At 39.3% G+C, this 14,516-nt stretch overlaps 1 protein-coding gene across 4 annotated transcripts in view; it reads left to right on the top strand.

Moving 5' to 3' along the window:
- LOC122563195 (copine-8-like) overlaps nucleotides 1–14,516 on the top strand; it is a 583,848-nt gene that overhangs the window by 408,361 nt on the left and 160,971 nt on the right. For all 4 annotated transcript variants that reach the window (XM_043716737.1, XM_043716734.1, XM_043716735.1 and 1 more), the window contains one exon: nucleotides 10,701–10,776. In XM_043716737.1, coding sequence (XP_043572672.1) covers nucleotides 10,701–10,776 — 76 coding nt within the window. The remainder of the gene's footprint in view (nucleotides 1–10,700; nucleotides 10,777–14,516) is intronic.

Below are 14,516 nucleotides of genomic sequence, written 5' to 3'. Positions count from 1 at the left end.
CCACATTAGCCAGTTGCTGTGGGAATAAACACAGCATACAGCTGGTTAAAGTACAGTTTCGTAATTGCACACCCACTACACAAAAGCCGTATCAACATTTCCCTTCAAGAGATATATCTTGGTTTGGCTCCATTGCAGCCCACATATTTATTTTACTGCATATGTGTCTAGCTGAGTCTTCTTATAACCCTTTCAACATTAACCTTTTTATTGTAAAGGCTTTGGTCAATGTCCTCGCACCACAATGTCAACTAGCTTCAAGTGATTTTGAAGCAGGTCAAGACCTTTGTTGTGGTAAACATATTCAGTGGGCTTTTTGACAGCATAGATCTTTTCCTTCATATTGAGTAATTGTCTTCCCTTGCCCAAAAGCAGGACTGCCCTTTATATTTGCTTGCTCAGAGGTCATTTTCAAATTGAAACCAAATTATCAAGTAGAGCACTTGCTATTTCTTTGAATTGACTTTTATTATAAAAACTTGAATTCATGTTAAGTTTTGAAAAACTCCATCGAAAGCAAATTTTTTCAAAGAACACTATGCTTGGTGATGTGTCAGTAAGGGAAACTTTGATTTTCATACTTCAGTGAAATGGGTGCACTTATCTTGCCGATAGAAGTGGTGAGTAGTGTAGTGGGAAGGGCAAGTAAGAGAGTCATTTGATCCTGGAGAGATACTTGACTCATTCCAGCCGCCTCAGTTCTGAGTGTAAAGATCTATGGGTGATCTTCTCAACCCACCACGATTAAGGCCTTTAATTGGTTAATTAACAGCCACCTAAGGGCCCCATCCCACCCTTTCCCCATCCCACCCTTTCCCCATCCCATCCTTTCCCCATCCCACCCTTTCCCCAATTGCCTGCCATCCTGCAAGGCACCAAAGCAGTTGCATTCCTGACAGGTTTGCACAGCCTCGACTTCTATCAACTTTCTTTAGTTCTCTGAAACTGTTGACGTCTGATTGGCCAGCAGCCTGAGTTGGGGCAGGATCTCAGTGGTGAGAAGCTTGCTCAACAGTATTTAAATATTTAATTGGTGTTTGATCCAGTTGACTTTCTCACCAATAAGAACCTTAATTCATTTCAACTGACGGTCACACTATTCACACAGCACCAAATCTTGGCCATTCAGTGAATTTTTGAAGTTTTCTATAGGTCCCAATTATTTACATTGATTTATGTCTATTTTATACAGAAGAATATATCATTGAAATTTGTAGCAGGATGAGCCCATGAATAGACACACTTTTTTGTGTTTGATCTATGGTTACACCCACTGAGAAAATTCCAGACCCCACAGATTTTAATTCTAGTAATTTAGATATGTTAGCTATCCATTGGTAGTGATATCAATAGTCCAATTGTCTTTTTTTAAATTATGGAAATAAAATATTGAAGGTAAATTTGTTATATTGCTCTTAATTATGGCATCTAACAATGGTTTCCATTTAATTTCCTTCAATTGCTTAAATACTTAATCTGGTAAATTGCCTGGGATTCTAAAATGCCAGTTCTTTCATTAGTTTGTTTCAAGTCTAGTTCACATATATTAGTTGCATAAATTGCTCATGTGGAAAAAGATTTTTTTGCTTCAGGTCTACGTCACAGTTATCTAGTTGTTATATTTGCATTTCAAGGCAGACAATAAATTGCAAACATAAAGTTCCTCATAACTATAGTTTCATTGTTTTATGTTTCTAATCACAATACAAATGCATCCATTTCGGTGATATTTGAGCGATCATGCAGTGCAAAACATTTTATTTCAATGGAATTGTTTGACCAGTTAGTGCAATTAACTGGAAAATAAAATGTCATTCCTGAAGATTAATTTCTTTCTGTTGTGTTATAAACCCATTAACAGGCAAGAACAAAGTTTTCAATTCATGAAACACTAATAATAGAGAAGCACTTTCAATTTTCAGTGTAATTTAGTAGTTGACCTCTTGAGAGCAAGATAGACATTTTGCTTAAGTGCTAGTATAATTTTAATCTGGTCTATAAGTGGACTTCCAAGTACAAATGTAAAAACATATCATGAATGAAGTTTAACATTTGACAAGTCCCGTTTGAAGACACAACTTTTTAATAGATATTTTTTCACGCCCTGTTTTTAGACCTGTTCCCTCTTATCAACAACACACTGAATCAAGCTGTTCCCTCTTATCAACAACACACTGAGTACACCTCCTCCAGACCCCTCGCAACCACCAAACCCTGCTCTGTCAGCCACCTTTGTCTGGGACCTAACATCTCTGCCATTAAAAACAATAACATCCAAATCTCTGGGAGCAAAAACACCCCACCAATGGACCTGATGACATCCTCTTCCACTGCATTTGGAATATTGTGAGCAGTTTTGGGCCTCATATCTAAGGAAGAATGTGCTGGTGTTGAAAGGGATCCAGAGAAGTTTACAAGAATGATACAGGGGATGAAGGGCTTTTCATATGAGAAGAGGTTGAGGACTGTGGACATGATGGGGTTTAGAAGTGGGGGGAATGTGGGGTTTGATTGAAACATAAAGAACAATGAGAGATCTGAATAGAGTGGACAAGGAGAAAATATTTCCTTTAGTAGGGGAGACTAAGACCTGAGGGCACCATCTCAGAGTGAAGGGATGCCCCTTTAGAACTGAGATGAAGAGGAATTTCTTCAGCCAGAGGGTGGTTAATCTATGGAACTCATTGGCACAGAATGCTATGGAGGCCAAGTCATTGAATGTATTTAAGATAGATAGATTATTGATTAATAAGAGGTTCAAGTGTTAAGGGGAGATTGCAGGAGGATGAGCTTGAGAAACATATTAGCCATGATCAAATAGCAGAGCAGACCTGATGGGCCGAATGGCCTAATTCTGGCCCCATACCTTACAGTCTAGGGACTGGACTCAACCTTTGGATTCAATTAACTCCCAGGTTCAAAGTCCCCAGCACTGATTTGATCTCTCTGTCCTCAGGATCTGACACCCATACCCATACATTGCCATCTGTAAACATCTCCCCTGCTGATAAACCTGACATCCTGCTGCAGCATTCTCCAGGACATAAGTTTCTGCAATATTCTTTGGGTACAACACCTCCTTTCTCCTCCCCCACAGGATCCAGTACTCCCTCAACCTGCCACTGGATCCAATATCTCCCATCCACCCTGACTGATCCAAAACATTCCATCATTTACCAGGCCCCTTGCCTACTTTGCTCACTGGCAATCTACCTACTTGGCATCGTGGTACCCTCCACACCTGAGTCCCTCATCCCTCCTCACCTGACACCCAACCCTCCCAATACCCTACCCTCACTTGCATCGTCTCTTCTTACCCCTTCACATGAGCTGTCAAACCTGCCTGTTAAATCTTTAAATCACAGAATATGGCAATTGGCTGCTATGAAAAAGAGGGTGTAGCTCGCCTTATCCTGCACTAAGATGGACAAATCAGACATTTCTGAAGGGAGCCCTGATCAGACTCTCCTTTCAGAAACGTAAAGCTCTTTCTTAACATAAAATAAGGAGTAGAATGGCAGTCTAAGTATAATTGTCACTCCTTAGAAAATTCAGCTAAGACTAGATTCTGTGCTTGCACAATGTTACTGCATATTACACACACGCACACACAACTTGCTGACTCAATACACATCACTAACTCCATGATACGCAGAGAGTGACTGATGCAGATACCTTTACAAGTGGACGATCACATGTTGTGATTGTTTTACAGGTCTGTTTGGTCAGGAATTCATGACATAAGAAAATAGCTATGGCCTTGGAAGAAATATTCACATTGTATCGTAATGTTTTTAGATAGTTTAATAGGTTGGTTTTAAATAGGTCGATTTTAAATTTTTATTAATAAAATTATCGTGTTTTAGATCACTTAGGTTAATTGGTGGTGGGTAATATAGGTGATGATTAATAAAAGGCATGCTACATACAACAAAGGATGAGGGGTGACCGAGTCGACGCGGTTAATAACCCTTACTCATCCTTTCCCTCGCTGAATATTCTGCTTCATAATGTCATTTTAATTTTTTTTTAAAATTTCTTTTTACCGTCCCCATTTAGATCTTTCAGCTGTGGTTTCGCTGGATAGGGGTTTGTCATTATCTGGCAAATTCTTCAACTATTCTCCAAAAATGAAATAACATAACCTTAATCTGCAAACTAAATACTTGAGGTGATGGCAAGAAAATATTTGTCCAACCTGTTATTGTATTTTTATGACATTGCCTTATTTGCAGGATTTCCTAAACCATTAAGTGACAATTTGCAGTTGCTGTTCCCATGTTGTTGTTAGTGGTGATACCAAATGATACATTCATAATGTACAAGAAGTCCAAATTTAACTTTTTCCCTGTTAGCATTGCTTTGCTTTAGCATCATCAAGTAATTGGGGCTGGAAACCTCATTGAATGCCAGGAGATTTATTTTATGTTGTTTATTATAATACAATACTTGCATCATTTTGACACAATCTCTCCCTTTCTCAACTTGAAGTGGCTCCCAGCCTTATGATTTGCCACGTTTCCTGGTTTTGCAATCTTGCGCAAGGCCTTCATCAGGGATTACTCACCCACCAGCCCCCAGTCTATTAGCTGGGGCTGTCTCTTGACCCTGAGCACATAGAAACCTGACAATATCCCCCTCCAAAGGGTCACACTCACCCAGAATGCGACTGCAAGTGCCTTTCGGAGCCGTGACTTGCTGTCCACTTGTCAGCTCAGCAACTACCCTTCCCTTTCTGCCGTTGCTCAAGGGCCACCAGTCACAGCTGAGCATAGAACCCACCCTCACCACCCATTCACTCTCCCTGAGGTGGTGCCTGAAGCAGCGGGCAGGCTGTGGCCCTAACTGGTGGAATAATGTAGGAGAGCCATTAGACAAGAGGAGGGGGAGGAAGGCCAAAGCACCACAGTGAGCCAAGCAGAGCAGCCCTGCAGAGCAGTGCTCTGGAGGAGATAGAGGCCCACTATTTCAAACTCACAGAAAGGCACTGCCAGCCAGCCACCACAGTTGACTGTTAAATTCAGCTAATATTTTATTCCTCCAGCAGCCTCCGTCATGTGAGAGGGCCATCACTGGCTCATTAAGTGCTTTTTTTAAAATTCGTTTGTGAGACATGGGCGTCATTGTCTGGCCAATGATAATTGCCTGTCCCGAGCTGCCCTTCAACTGAGTGGCTTAGTTGGCCATTTCAGAGTCCAGTTGAGAGTCAACTTACATTGCTGTAGATCTGGAGTCACATGTAGGCCATGTCCACGCAAGGACAGCAGAAGGACATCAGCGAGCCAGATGGGTTTTTCCTGACAATCGGCGATGGTTTCATATTCATCAGTAGATTCTTAAGTCCAGGTTTTTTAAAAATTCAAATTGCATCATCTGCCATGGCTGGATTCAAACCCAGGTTCAGAACATTAGCTAGGTTTCTGAAGTAATAGTCTAGCGATAATGCCACTAGGCCAACACAACCCCTCCGGATAGTTGGGCTTCTGCAAGAGAAATGATGCAGAATTCCCATTGGTTCTCCTAATCTTTCTCTTTCTCAAATTAAGTCTTAATCAGACATAATTTCTTTTAAGATGGGAAAAAGATATTTCCTAAGGTATAAGAAAGTAAGATATTAGCACTGATTAATTATTCTTGTCAAACAACAGTGCTCCTGCTCAGAGGGAAAAATTAGATATTTTTAAAAAAACCTGTAATACTTGGAAATCAACATACTGGTTATATTGGACTTCTGCTTTGAAGTATACAAAATGAGTCAGACCAGTATGTGTCAGCCAGTTTTACTGGTATTACCTTCTGAGCATTGATGCTGAAACAACGAGTGTAAAATTTATTGTCATAAAATCGATGATTTCTCTTGAACAGGAATGTAACATTTGTTTGTCTCTCTTGATTTATTTTATGTGATTGCATGCCAATCCAGTTTTGATTATAACCTACCCTACGGGAGATGGAGTTGACAAACTTGTCAGGGTTATTTAAAAAATGGTCTCTGACATTGATCTTTGTCCTTACCATGTACATAAACACACATGACATAGACAGCAAACAATTATTGCTTTATTAGCGCGTTAAATAATAGCTTTCTATTGTTAACAAACATTCTCAATTCTTTTACAAAAGAACATGTACATATATGATTGCTATGAATTACAGTAACTGTCATTTTAAACACTAAGTAGCAATGAGATCAGGGTAGTTTAAAAGCACAAACATAATTTACAGTAAAAATATTTTATTTTAGTTAGATGTTCCAACACATTTCACAGGAGCACTATCAGACAAAATGTGAAATCAAACTACATAAGGAGATATTAGGATAAGTCAGCAAAAGTTTGGTCAACGAGGTAGGTTTCAAGGATTTTGTTAAAGAGGGAAAGCAAGGTGGCAATGGTTTAGGGAAGGAGTTCCAGCAAGTAAGTCCGAGGTGGCACAGAGAATATTTCTGAGGTGGCAGAGTGTCAGTGGTGAGGCAGAGGAAATTGGAAATATCTGAGAGGCTGGAGTTGGAGGAATACAGAGTTCTCAGGAGGTTGCAGGCCTGGAGAAGATAATAGAGATATGGAGGTTTTTGAACACAAGGATGAAAATTTTAAAATATAAGGAAATGTCAATTCAAAAATCAATGTATGCCAACAAAAACAGGGATGAAGGGTGAATGGGGCATAGTGCAAGATGGTAAAGAAAGGAGCAGAGTTTTCAACTAATTTGAGTGTGTGGAGGGTGGAGATCACTGAAATAGTGAAGTATAGAAAAGGCAAAGCTTCAGCAGATGGATTGCAGCAGGAGTGATGTATCAGCTTATTCAAAGCCAGTTCTCAGACCAGCACCTCAGCAGTAAACTGTTGAAAATCATAATGTACTGCTCAGCTGTACGTTTGTAACATTGGACATTGAATGTCTCAAGATTTTCATGTTCAAACAAGATATCACAAGTGCAGAAACAGTCAAAAATAACGAAACATTTCATGTCAACATTTCACTGTAAACTGAAAAAACTGCTGATATATTTTGCAAGGAGACAAAAAAACTGCAGATGCTGGAATCCAAGGTAAACAAGCAAGCAATCCTGATGCTGCCTGGCTGGCTATGTTCTTCCAGCCTCCTGCTTGTCTATGATATATTTTGCAGAGCCTGAATTTTTTCACACTCTTTGAATTTAAAATTCAGAGGTTCAGACATGGCCACCCCGCTTTTGAACCTTTGTGCATCAATTATTATATTGCAAGCTTAAATGTGCTTGCATCAATGTTGGTGCACTTTTGTACGCTTAGTTAAGTACAGGAGGTTTCCTGGAAGTTTCTGCTACAATGGGACAGTTTTGACAATTACGAGCTGCATGTTGTCTGGTTATAAATTCAATATGAATGGGGAAGAGAGCAAAGTGGAATAATCAGAACATTTATATTATGTTTATATATGTTTGTATTTATTTTACTATATCCTATGATTTATATTGAACTGCGGTTGAGCAGCCAGATCAAATTGCAATTTACTGCAACACAATTAAAGTGACTGGTTAGATCTTATATAGTATGAAGCTAAGGATTTTGTAATGCATCAGGGAAATGCTTAGATCTGGAGGAATAACCAATATATTTGGAAAATTATTAGATTTAGTCAAGGTCAAATTATAAAACTGACAGCCGTTCTTGGGATAGACCAAATAATGTTCATATTTCTTCAAAGTCCAGTAGGTCAGGAGTTCATGTTTTGTGATATCATTTACTGGGAGTTTAGTAAAAAGATATTTCTTTCCTCTTCACTTTTGAATAGTTTTGATGTATATAAAGGTAATTAAGATAAGTATCAATTCCCTACTGGTGGACTCTTCTGAGTCTTTATAACTGAATAATGATATTCCTGGGGCCAGGATTTACTGCTAAAATATCAGTGAGGCTAACAGTGCTGTTCATTATTCATGTGCAGTCAGACAATGGGTCGAATTTTACCAGAAATTGGTTAAGTGTTAATTTTGAAGAGTTGTATAGAGTGCTTCTCTCCTGAGCATTCTCTTTCCAAACTTAGCTATGCACCCTATCCCTGTGGAACCCCATTCAAAGTATTGACCCTATTGCTGGTAGGAGAAAGTGGGGACTGCAAATTCTGGAGATGAGAATTGAAAGTGTGGTGCTGGAAAAGCACAGCAGGTCAGGCAGCATCCAAGGAGCAGGAAAATTGATGTTTCGGGCATAAACCATTCCTGATGAAGACCTTATGCCCGAAGTGTCAATTTTCCTGCTCCTCGGATATTGCCTGACCTCCTGTGCTTTTCCACCATCGCATTCTCCATTCATTTTAGGTCACAGTATTGGCCACAGCAAGTTGTTCTAAGATTCCTATCATCAGTGCCATCTTTAAATCACAGCCATGGAGCCAGTCAAGCACTGGCAGTCTGCATGTAACCTGCACACATCCTGTCAATTTCCCCAAACATGTCAAACAGAGGGAAATTGGCATCCACAGGCAGATGCATAATAAAATCCTTGGCTTCAGAGTATATAAAGTCTAAAGCATCTCTGTAATTGGCATCCCACTGGAAACCTGGAGCTGCTTTTGGATTGGGGGAGGGGATTACATGTGATCATTATCTATAGTGCATGCTCTTAGATGTTGGCGATTAATGCAGGACTGGGAAGCAAGTCCTGAGCTGGAATCACCAGGTTACCACAGTTAGACCTTCATGCTATGAATTGTCACCATCTAGTTTCTATCTGATAGGTGGGAGAATGAAAAATTGCATATCAGTGATGTGAGATGGCAGCATAATGAAGATTCTAATACATACAAATAGGCCCCTAACCACTCCCTAGCGAGAATCTTGGCTCACTGTTCAACGCTTGGTTGGAAAATGAAACATGTTGCTCTCAACATCAGAAAGTTGTCCTCCGCACATTCCACAACTTTCTTGCCATTGCTTTCATCATTCAGTGGTAGAGGAGATTCCACTATCAGTCTCCATTAGTCTCTGCATGTGCAAAGGTGTCCACCATGTGCCACACCATTAAAACACAGTGAACAGCATGTACATGTATGATGGATTAGATTACATTACAGTGTGGAAACAGGCCCTTCGGCCCAACAAGTCCATTCCGACCCACCGAAGGCAACCCACCCATACCCCTGCATTTACCCCTTACCTAACACTACGGGCAATTTAGCATGGCCAATTCACCTTATCTGCACATCTTTGGACTGTGGGAAGAAACCGGAGCAAACCCACGCAGACACGGGGAGAACGTGCAAACTCCCCGGGTCTCTGGCGCTGTGAGGCAGCAGTGCTAACCACTGTGCCACCGTGCCACCCAAATGTAACTTGCCATAGAAATTTAGGACTTGTGCATTTCAGTGTAAGTCCCTTTCCTAATTGTGTGCTAAGGTTTAGTTACTGATAAATACTGTCACTTCAGATTAGCTTTTACAAGTCTGGAATTTCAGTCCATCAGGTTTTAGCTGTTGAAGCATTCTTTTATCATTTTTCTTCTCTTTTCTCTGTCCTAATACAGAGAAATTAGGACTTTTTTTACCCGATTTGACTTTGAATTCGCGATTCTAAACTTACATTACTTCATTCAGATTCTGGGCTGCTCATTCTATAATACTTCAACAATCATTGTTTGGGAAGATCCACAGTCACTTCCCCTGTTCACAAAATTTGTAGATGCCATGAAGGGAACATTTCAATCATGCGTGTGTATCTATCTCCAATGTGGAGTCTCTTAGCAATAAAAGAGACAATTAATTGTGGGTGTAACTCATTTGCTGACTACATTAAAATCTAGCCAATGATATCACAGAGCTAAAAAACAATTGCTGGAAAGGCTCAGTAGGTCTGGCAGCATCTGTGGAGAAGAAATCAGAGTTAATATTTCAGGGCAAGTTCTAAGGAATGGCCACTTGACCCAAAATGTTAATTCTGATTTCTCTCCCACATATGCTGCCAGACCTGCTGAGCTTTTCCAGCAATCTCAATTTTTGTTTCTGATTTACAGCATCCACAGTTCTTTCAATTTTTTTAACACAGGGCTAAGCTGGTGTTACTGAAAATAGTTTTAAACATTTGCTTGTAAGATAAATATGTGTTCAGGTTGTAGAATCAAGCCTGTGCAATCCATATATACTCATACCAACTGAAATTGTAGTTCAGCAGAAGCCCCTGTTTTAAATATTCATGTTGTCTTAGTTTATTTACCTTATAACTCGCATTGTCTGTGCTCAAATGAAGTGTGTAACTACTGTTTACCCCCCCCCCCAACCTCATCTTCAGCATATATGCCAAACTACTCAATCAGTTCTGAAGAAGGGTCACTTGACCCGAAATATTAACTCTGCTTTCTCTTCACAGATGCAGCCAGACCTGCTGAGTTTTTTTCAGCAATTTTTGTTTTGTTTTTGTGTGCAAAAATGGTTCTGCTTAACTTGATCATTGCTATAAATAAAATATCTAACTGAGTGAGTTGAAATGCAAGAAAATATCCAATCAAACGTAAGAAACACCTGGTTGATTGGATTTAATGTCAATATCTTTTTATTGTGATTCACTAAATTGTGTTTATCAATCATATTTATCCTCGTTAGCTATGATTAATTAGATATCAAGCTAAACTTTGTAAAATTAAGTTTGTATTACTGTTATTAACTTCTGGGATGGAACTGTTCTTAATAGAAAGTAGCTAATGATATCCTCCTTGTGATTTCAGCCATGACTTCATTGGAGAGTTTACAACAAGCTATCGAGAACTTGCCAGAGGCCAAAGTCAGTTCAATGTTTATGAGGTAAATTCATGCAACTGAGTTTAATGTTAGAAATCAACTCTTTATAGGTGCCCAAAAGCTGCATATTCATTTCGTGTTATAATTAAATTTTCCCAGTGCAATAATTTGAATTTTTGTTCCTGTACTTGCAACACAGCACAATTGCCAAGGAGGCCATGGCGGTAGGACTGGGAATAAACTGTACAGGACAAATGCAGTATGTTAAACCAATAATTGAAATGTTTCTCTCAGGGTATTTTGATGTATTGCTTGCTGAAGGACACACGCAATTTATTATATAGCAGACAATGACTGAAAACATAAATTGAATGAAGATATTGCATTGATAAACAGAAATAAATTGCTATGCCTCATGCAATTCAAGCTTGAAGAATGCCAAGTGTTAAAAGGATTATTGTGAGCCAGACTTTGGAACAGAAGGAGACAGTGAAGAAGTGAGTAGAACAGATTGGGTGACAGTTTGTGGTACGCAGATCTGAATTTTGAGTATATTTTAATTGCCAATGGGACTAAAAGAAATGGGAATTTCTCTTTGCGTAATGGCAAAGGTAAGCAGGATACATACGTCAACAGTAAAGATCAAGATCAAAATAGCTTGGCTCTAACCATTCCACATATCTCAGTTCCCTAACAAATTGGGTGCGAATATCCCAAATTACAGAACAGGGCACGTAAGGCGATAGTAAAGCAAAAGCATGCTCTTAACTATTTCTTTCAGCTTCCAAAGAATTCTCCAATTAAAAACCTGCAGACATTATTTAATTATTTAGTGGCCTCCATGAACCATCAGATGTCTATTCCAAATGATGATTACTCTTGATCTGAAGGAATTCTACTCAACCGTCAGATCTAAGTTTCCTTTCATCAATTGAAATTTACCTGTTATATCTTACTGCTGTGATGTACTTGAAATAATACTCTGAGCTTACCTATCCTGGACCATATGTTACCATACATTTCTTGATAAGATTTTTCTTTGAAAACTTAAAAGCTTGTTTCCCCACTTTTCCCTCATTGCTCAGTCTTTTGATACTGTGGATTAGTATCATGGAACTTTTCAGTATCATCTTCAGAATTTGAGTATTTCCTTTGTATCTTGTGGAGTGGATACAAGGCTCAAAGTCTGTTCAGGCCATAGCACTACTTAATCTTATATAGGTTTTTATGTACAAGATGATTAGAGGTTTAGATAGGGTCGACAGTGAGAATCTTTTTCCACGTACTAAGTTTCTTTACTCAGCGAGTCGTGAGTTCATGGACTGCCCTGCCAGTAGCAGTGGTGGACTCTCCCTCTTTATGGGCATTTAAGCGGGCATTGGATAGGCATATGGAGGATAGTGGGCTAGTGTAGGTTGGGTGGGCTTGGATCGGCGCAACATCGAGGGCCGAAGGGCCTGTACTGCGCTGTATTCTTCTATGTTCTATGTTCTATTTCACTGATTTCTGAAGATATGTCTGCAAACTGGCATCAAATCCACAACGATCCACTCTCTCCACCAGCGATGCAGTGTCTACTACCTGCAAGATGTGCTGCAAAATTCACCGAAGACCTTCATGCCGCACCTTTCAAACCCACTTCCATCTGAAAAAATTTGGGCATGAGAATACTGGTACCTGCAAATTCCCCTCCAAACCACTCACCATCCTGACCTGGACACATTCACTCTCTGTAAACATTACTACCACTCATTGAATATATAAACAGGGAATTATTTTTGTTTGGGTATATGCTTCTTGCTGAATTAAATGTAATTTGCCCTGTTACTCTCCACTTTATTTCCTACTCCTTCCTTTCCGCATCCTTGTCAGCCTCCTTCATCTATGTCCTCCTTCCAACCTCACTTTTTTTTTTAGATTAGATTAGATTAGATTAGATTAGATTACTTACAGTGTGGAAACAGGCCCTTCGGCCCAACAAGTTCACACCGACCCGCCGAAGCGTAACCCACCCATACCCCTACATTTACCCCTTTACCTAATACTACGGGCAATTTAGCATGGCCAATTCACCTGACCCTGCACATCTTTGGACTGTGGGAGGAAACCGGAGCCCCCGGAGGAAACCCACGCAGACACGGGGAGAACGTGCAAACTCCACACAGTCAGTCGCCTGAGTCGGGAATTGAATCCGGGTCTCTGGCGCTGCGAGGCAACAGTGCTAACCACTGTGCCACCGTGCCGCCCACTTGGTCAGAGGATTTTATTTGGTCTTGATTTCAAGCAATGGGACATCAGTTGGTTGACTTGATGTGCGGTGCAGCACAATGCAAATCTATTAGGTTTAAACTATATAAATATCTATACTTTAAAAACTTTGTTCAGTTTTGCATTAATGTCAGAAATACTTCAGGGTATTTTTATGATTTAACAAATACTGTCAACAAGCAAGTCAAGAGTAAATTCAGTGAGTATTTTAGCATTCATCTATTATAAACAAACAATTTAACTAGTAAAATACAGAAACAGAAATCTCTTAATTTTGGGAATGGGATCTCACATGACTTGCATTAATAAGAATATAGTGGTTGGCTATAAAAGGCTATGAAACTAAAAATATTCTTGACTCACCAAATAAATTATTGTCAATCTGTTTACTTTTATTTTACTGTTTATAAAAACAGTAACCCTTTTTCACTATCCTACACCACTTTATGAAGTGGACTAAAATAGTTCGACTTAATATTTAGTCATAGATAAGCTTAAAAGTCATTTGTATATCAATACAAAATGCCTACAGGAGCAAAACTCTTATTAAGTGTTGATTATACTAATGAGTAAATTCATACAGACTGTAGTCAAGCCTCTGAGTGTTCATAATGGTGTTGGAGAATGTTATGGGACTGGTTCAATTCTTGTCTTCCTTCTAAAAAAACTCCTGAAAATGGCCTTTTGGATTACATCGAACGTAGAATAGTACAGAGTAAGAAAGGGCCCTTCAGCCCACAATGTTGTGCCAAACATGATGTCAAAGTAAACTAATCCCTTCTGCCTGCCCTTGGTCCATATCCCTGTATTCCTTACATATTCATATGCTTATCTAAAAGTCCATTAAACACTCCTTTCGTATCTGCCTCCACCACCACTGCAGGCAGCCATTCCAGACGCCTATTACACTCTGTATAAAAAATAACTTGCCCCTCACATCTCCTTCGATTGCTTAACAAATTTACATGTTCAGCAATTTTCACATCTCTCATATGTCATTAATGCTTTAAAACATCTTTTAATGATTTACTTTACTAAATAAATCACTGGTGACTGTGATATACGAGATTGATCTAAATCACAATGGAGGTAATTGGTCATTATGATGCTGACAGTAAGAGAAAGACACCAGCCTGAGTATATAATAGTTGCTGTGAGCGATGACAAGTTGCTTTCTTCATTCCAAGGAGGATTTAAATTTGAAAAGGGTGATCCAAATCACTAGGTAAGTAAAAAAAAGCTTAAAATTGATCTGTATTGCAAGGAAACATCAAGGATTCTTCTGAAGTAATAAGAGTAGAAGTAGGACTCAAAATGACTGTCACCCTTCTAAAAATGCTCCAAAATACCAAAAGCGTTGGAATCACCATCATCATATGTCATAGAAGTCGTGATTCCAAACAGAATTGTAAGTGCAACCATTGTTTAGCAGGAAGAGCTGACTACTTTCAGTGTGGATGTAAGTTTGCTCGCTGAGCTGAGAGGTTCATTTTCAGACGTTTCATCATCATCCTCGTTAACATCATCAGTGAGCC

The sequence above is a fragment of the Chiloscyllium plagiosum genome, chromosome 26 (assembly GCF_004010195.1).
Source record: "Chiloscyllium plagiosum isolate BGI_BamShark_2017 chromosome 26, ASM401019v2, whole genome shotgun sequence".
Taxonomy (NCBI): Eukaryota; Metazoa; Chordata; class Chondrichthyes; order Orectolobiformes; family Hemiscylliidae; genus Chiloscyllium; species Chiloscyllium plagiosum.
This window is presented reverse-complemented; position numbering and strand designations above follow the sequence as displayed.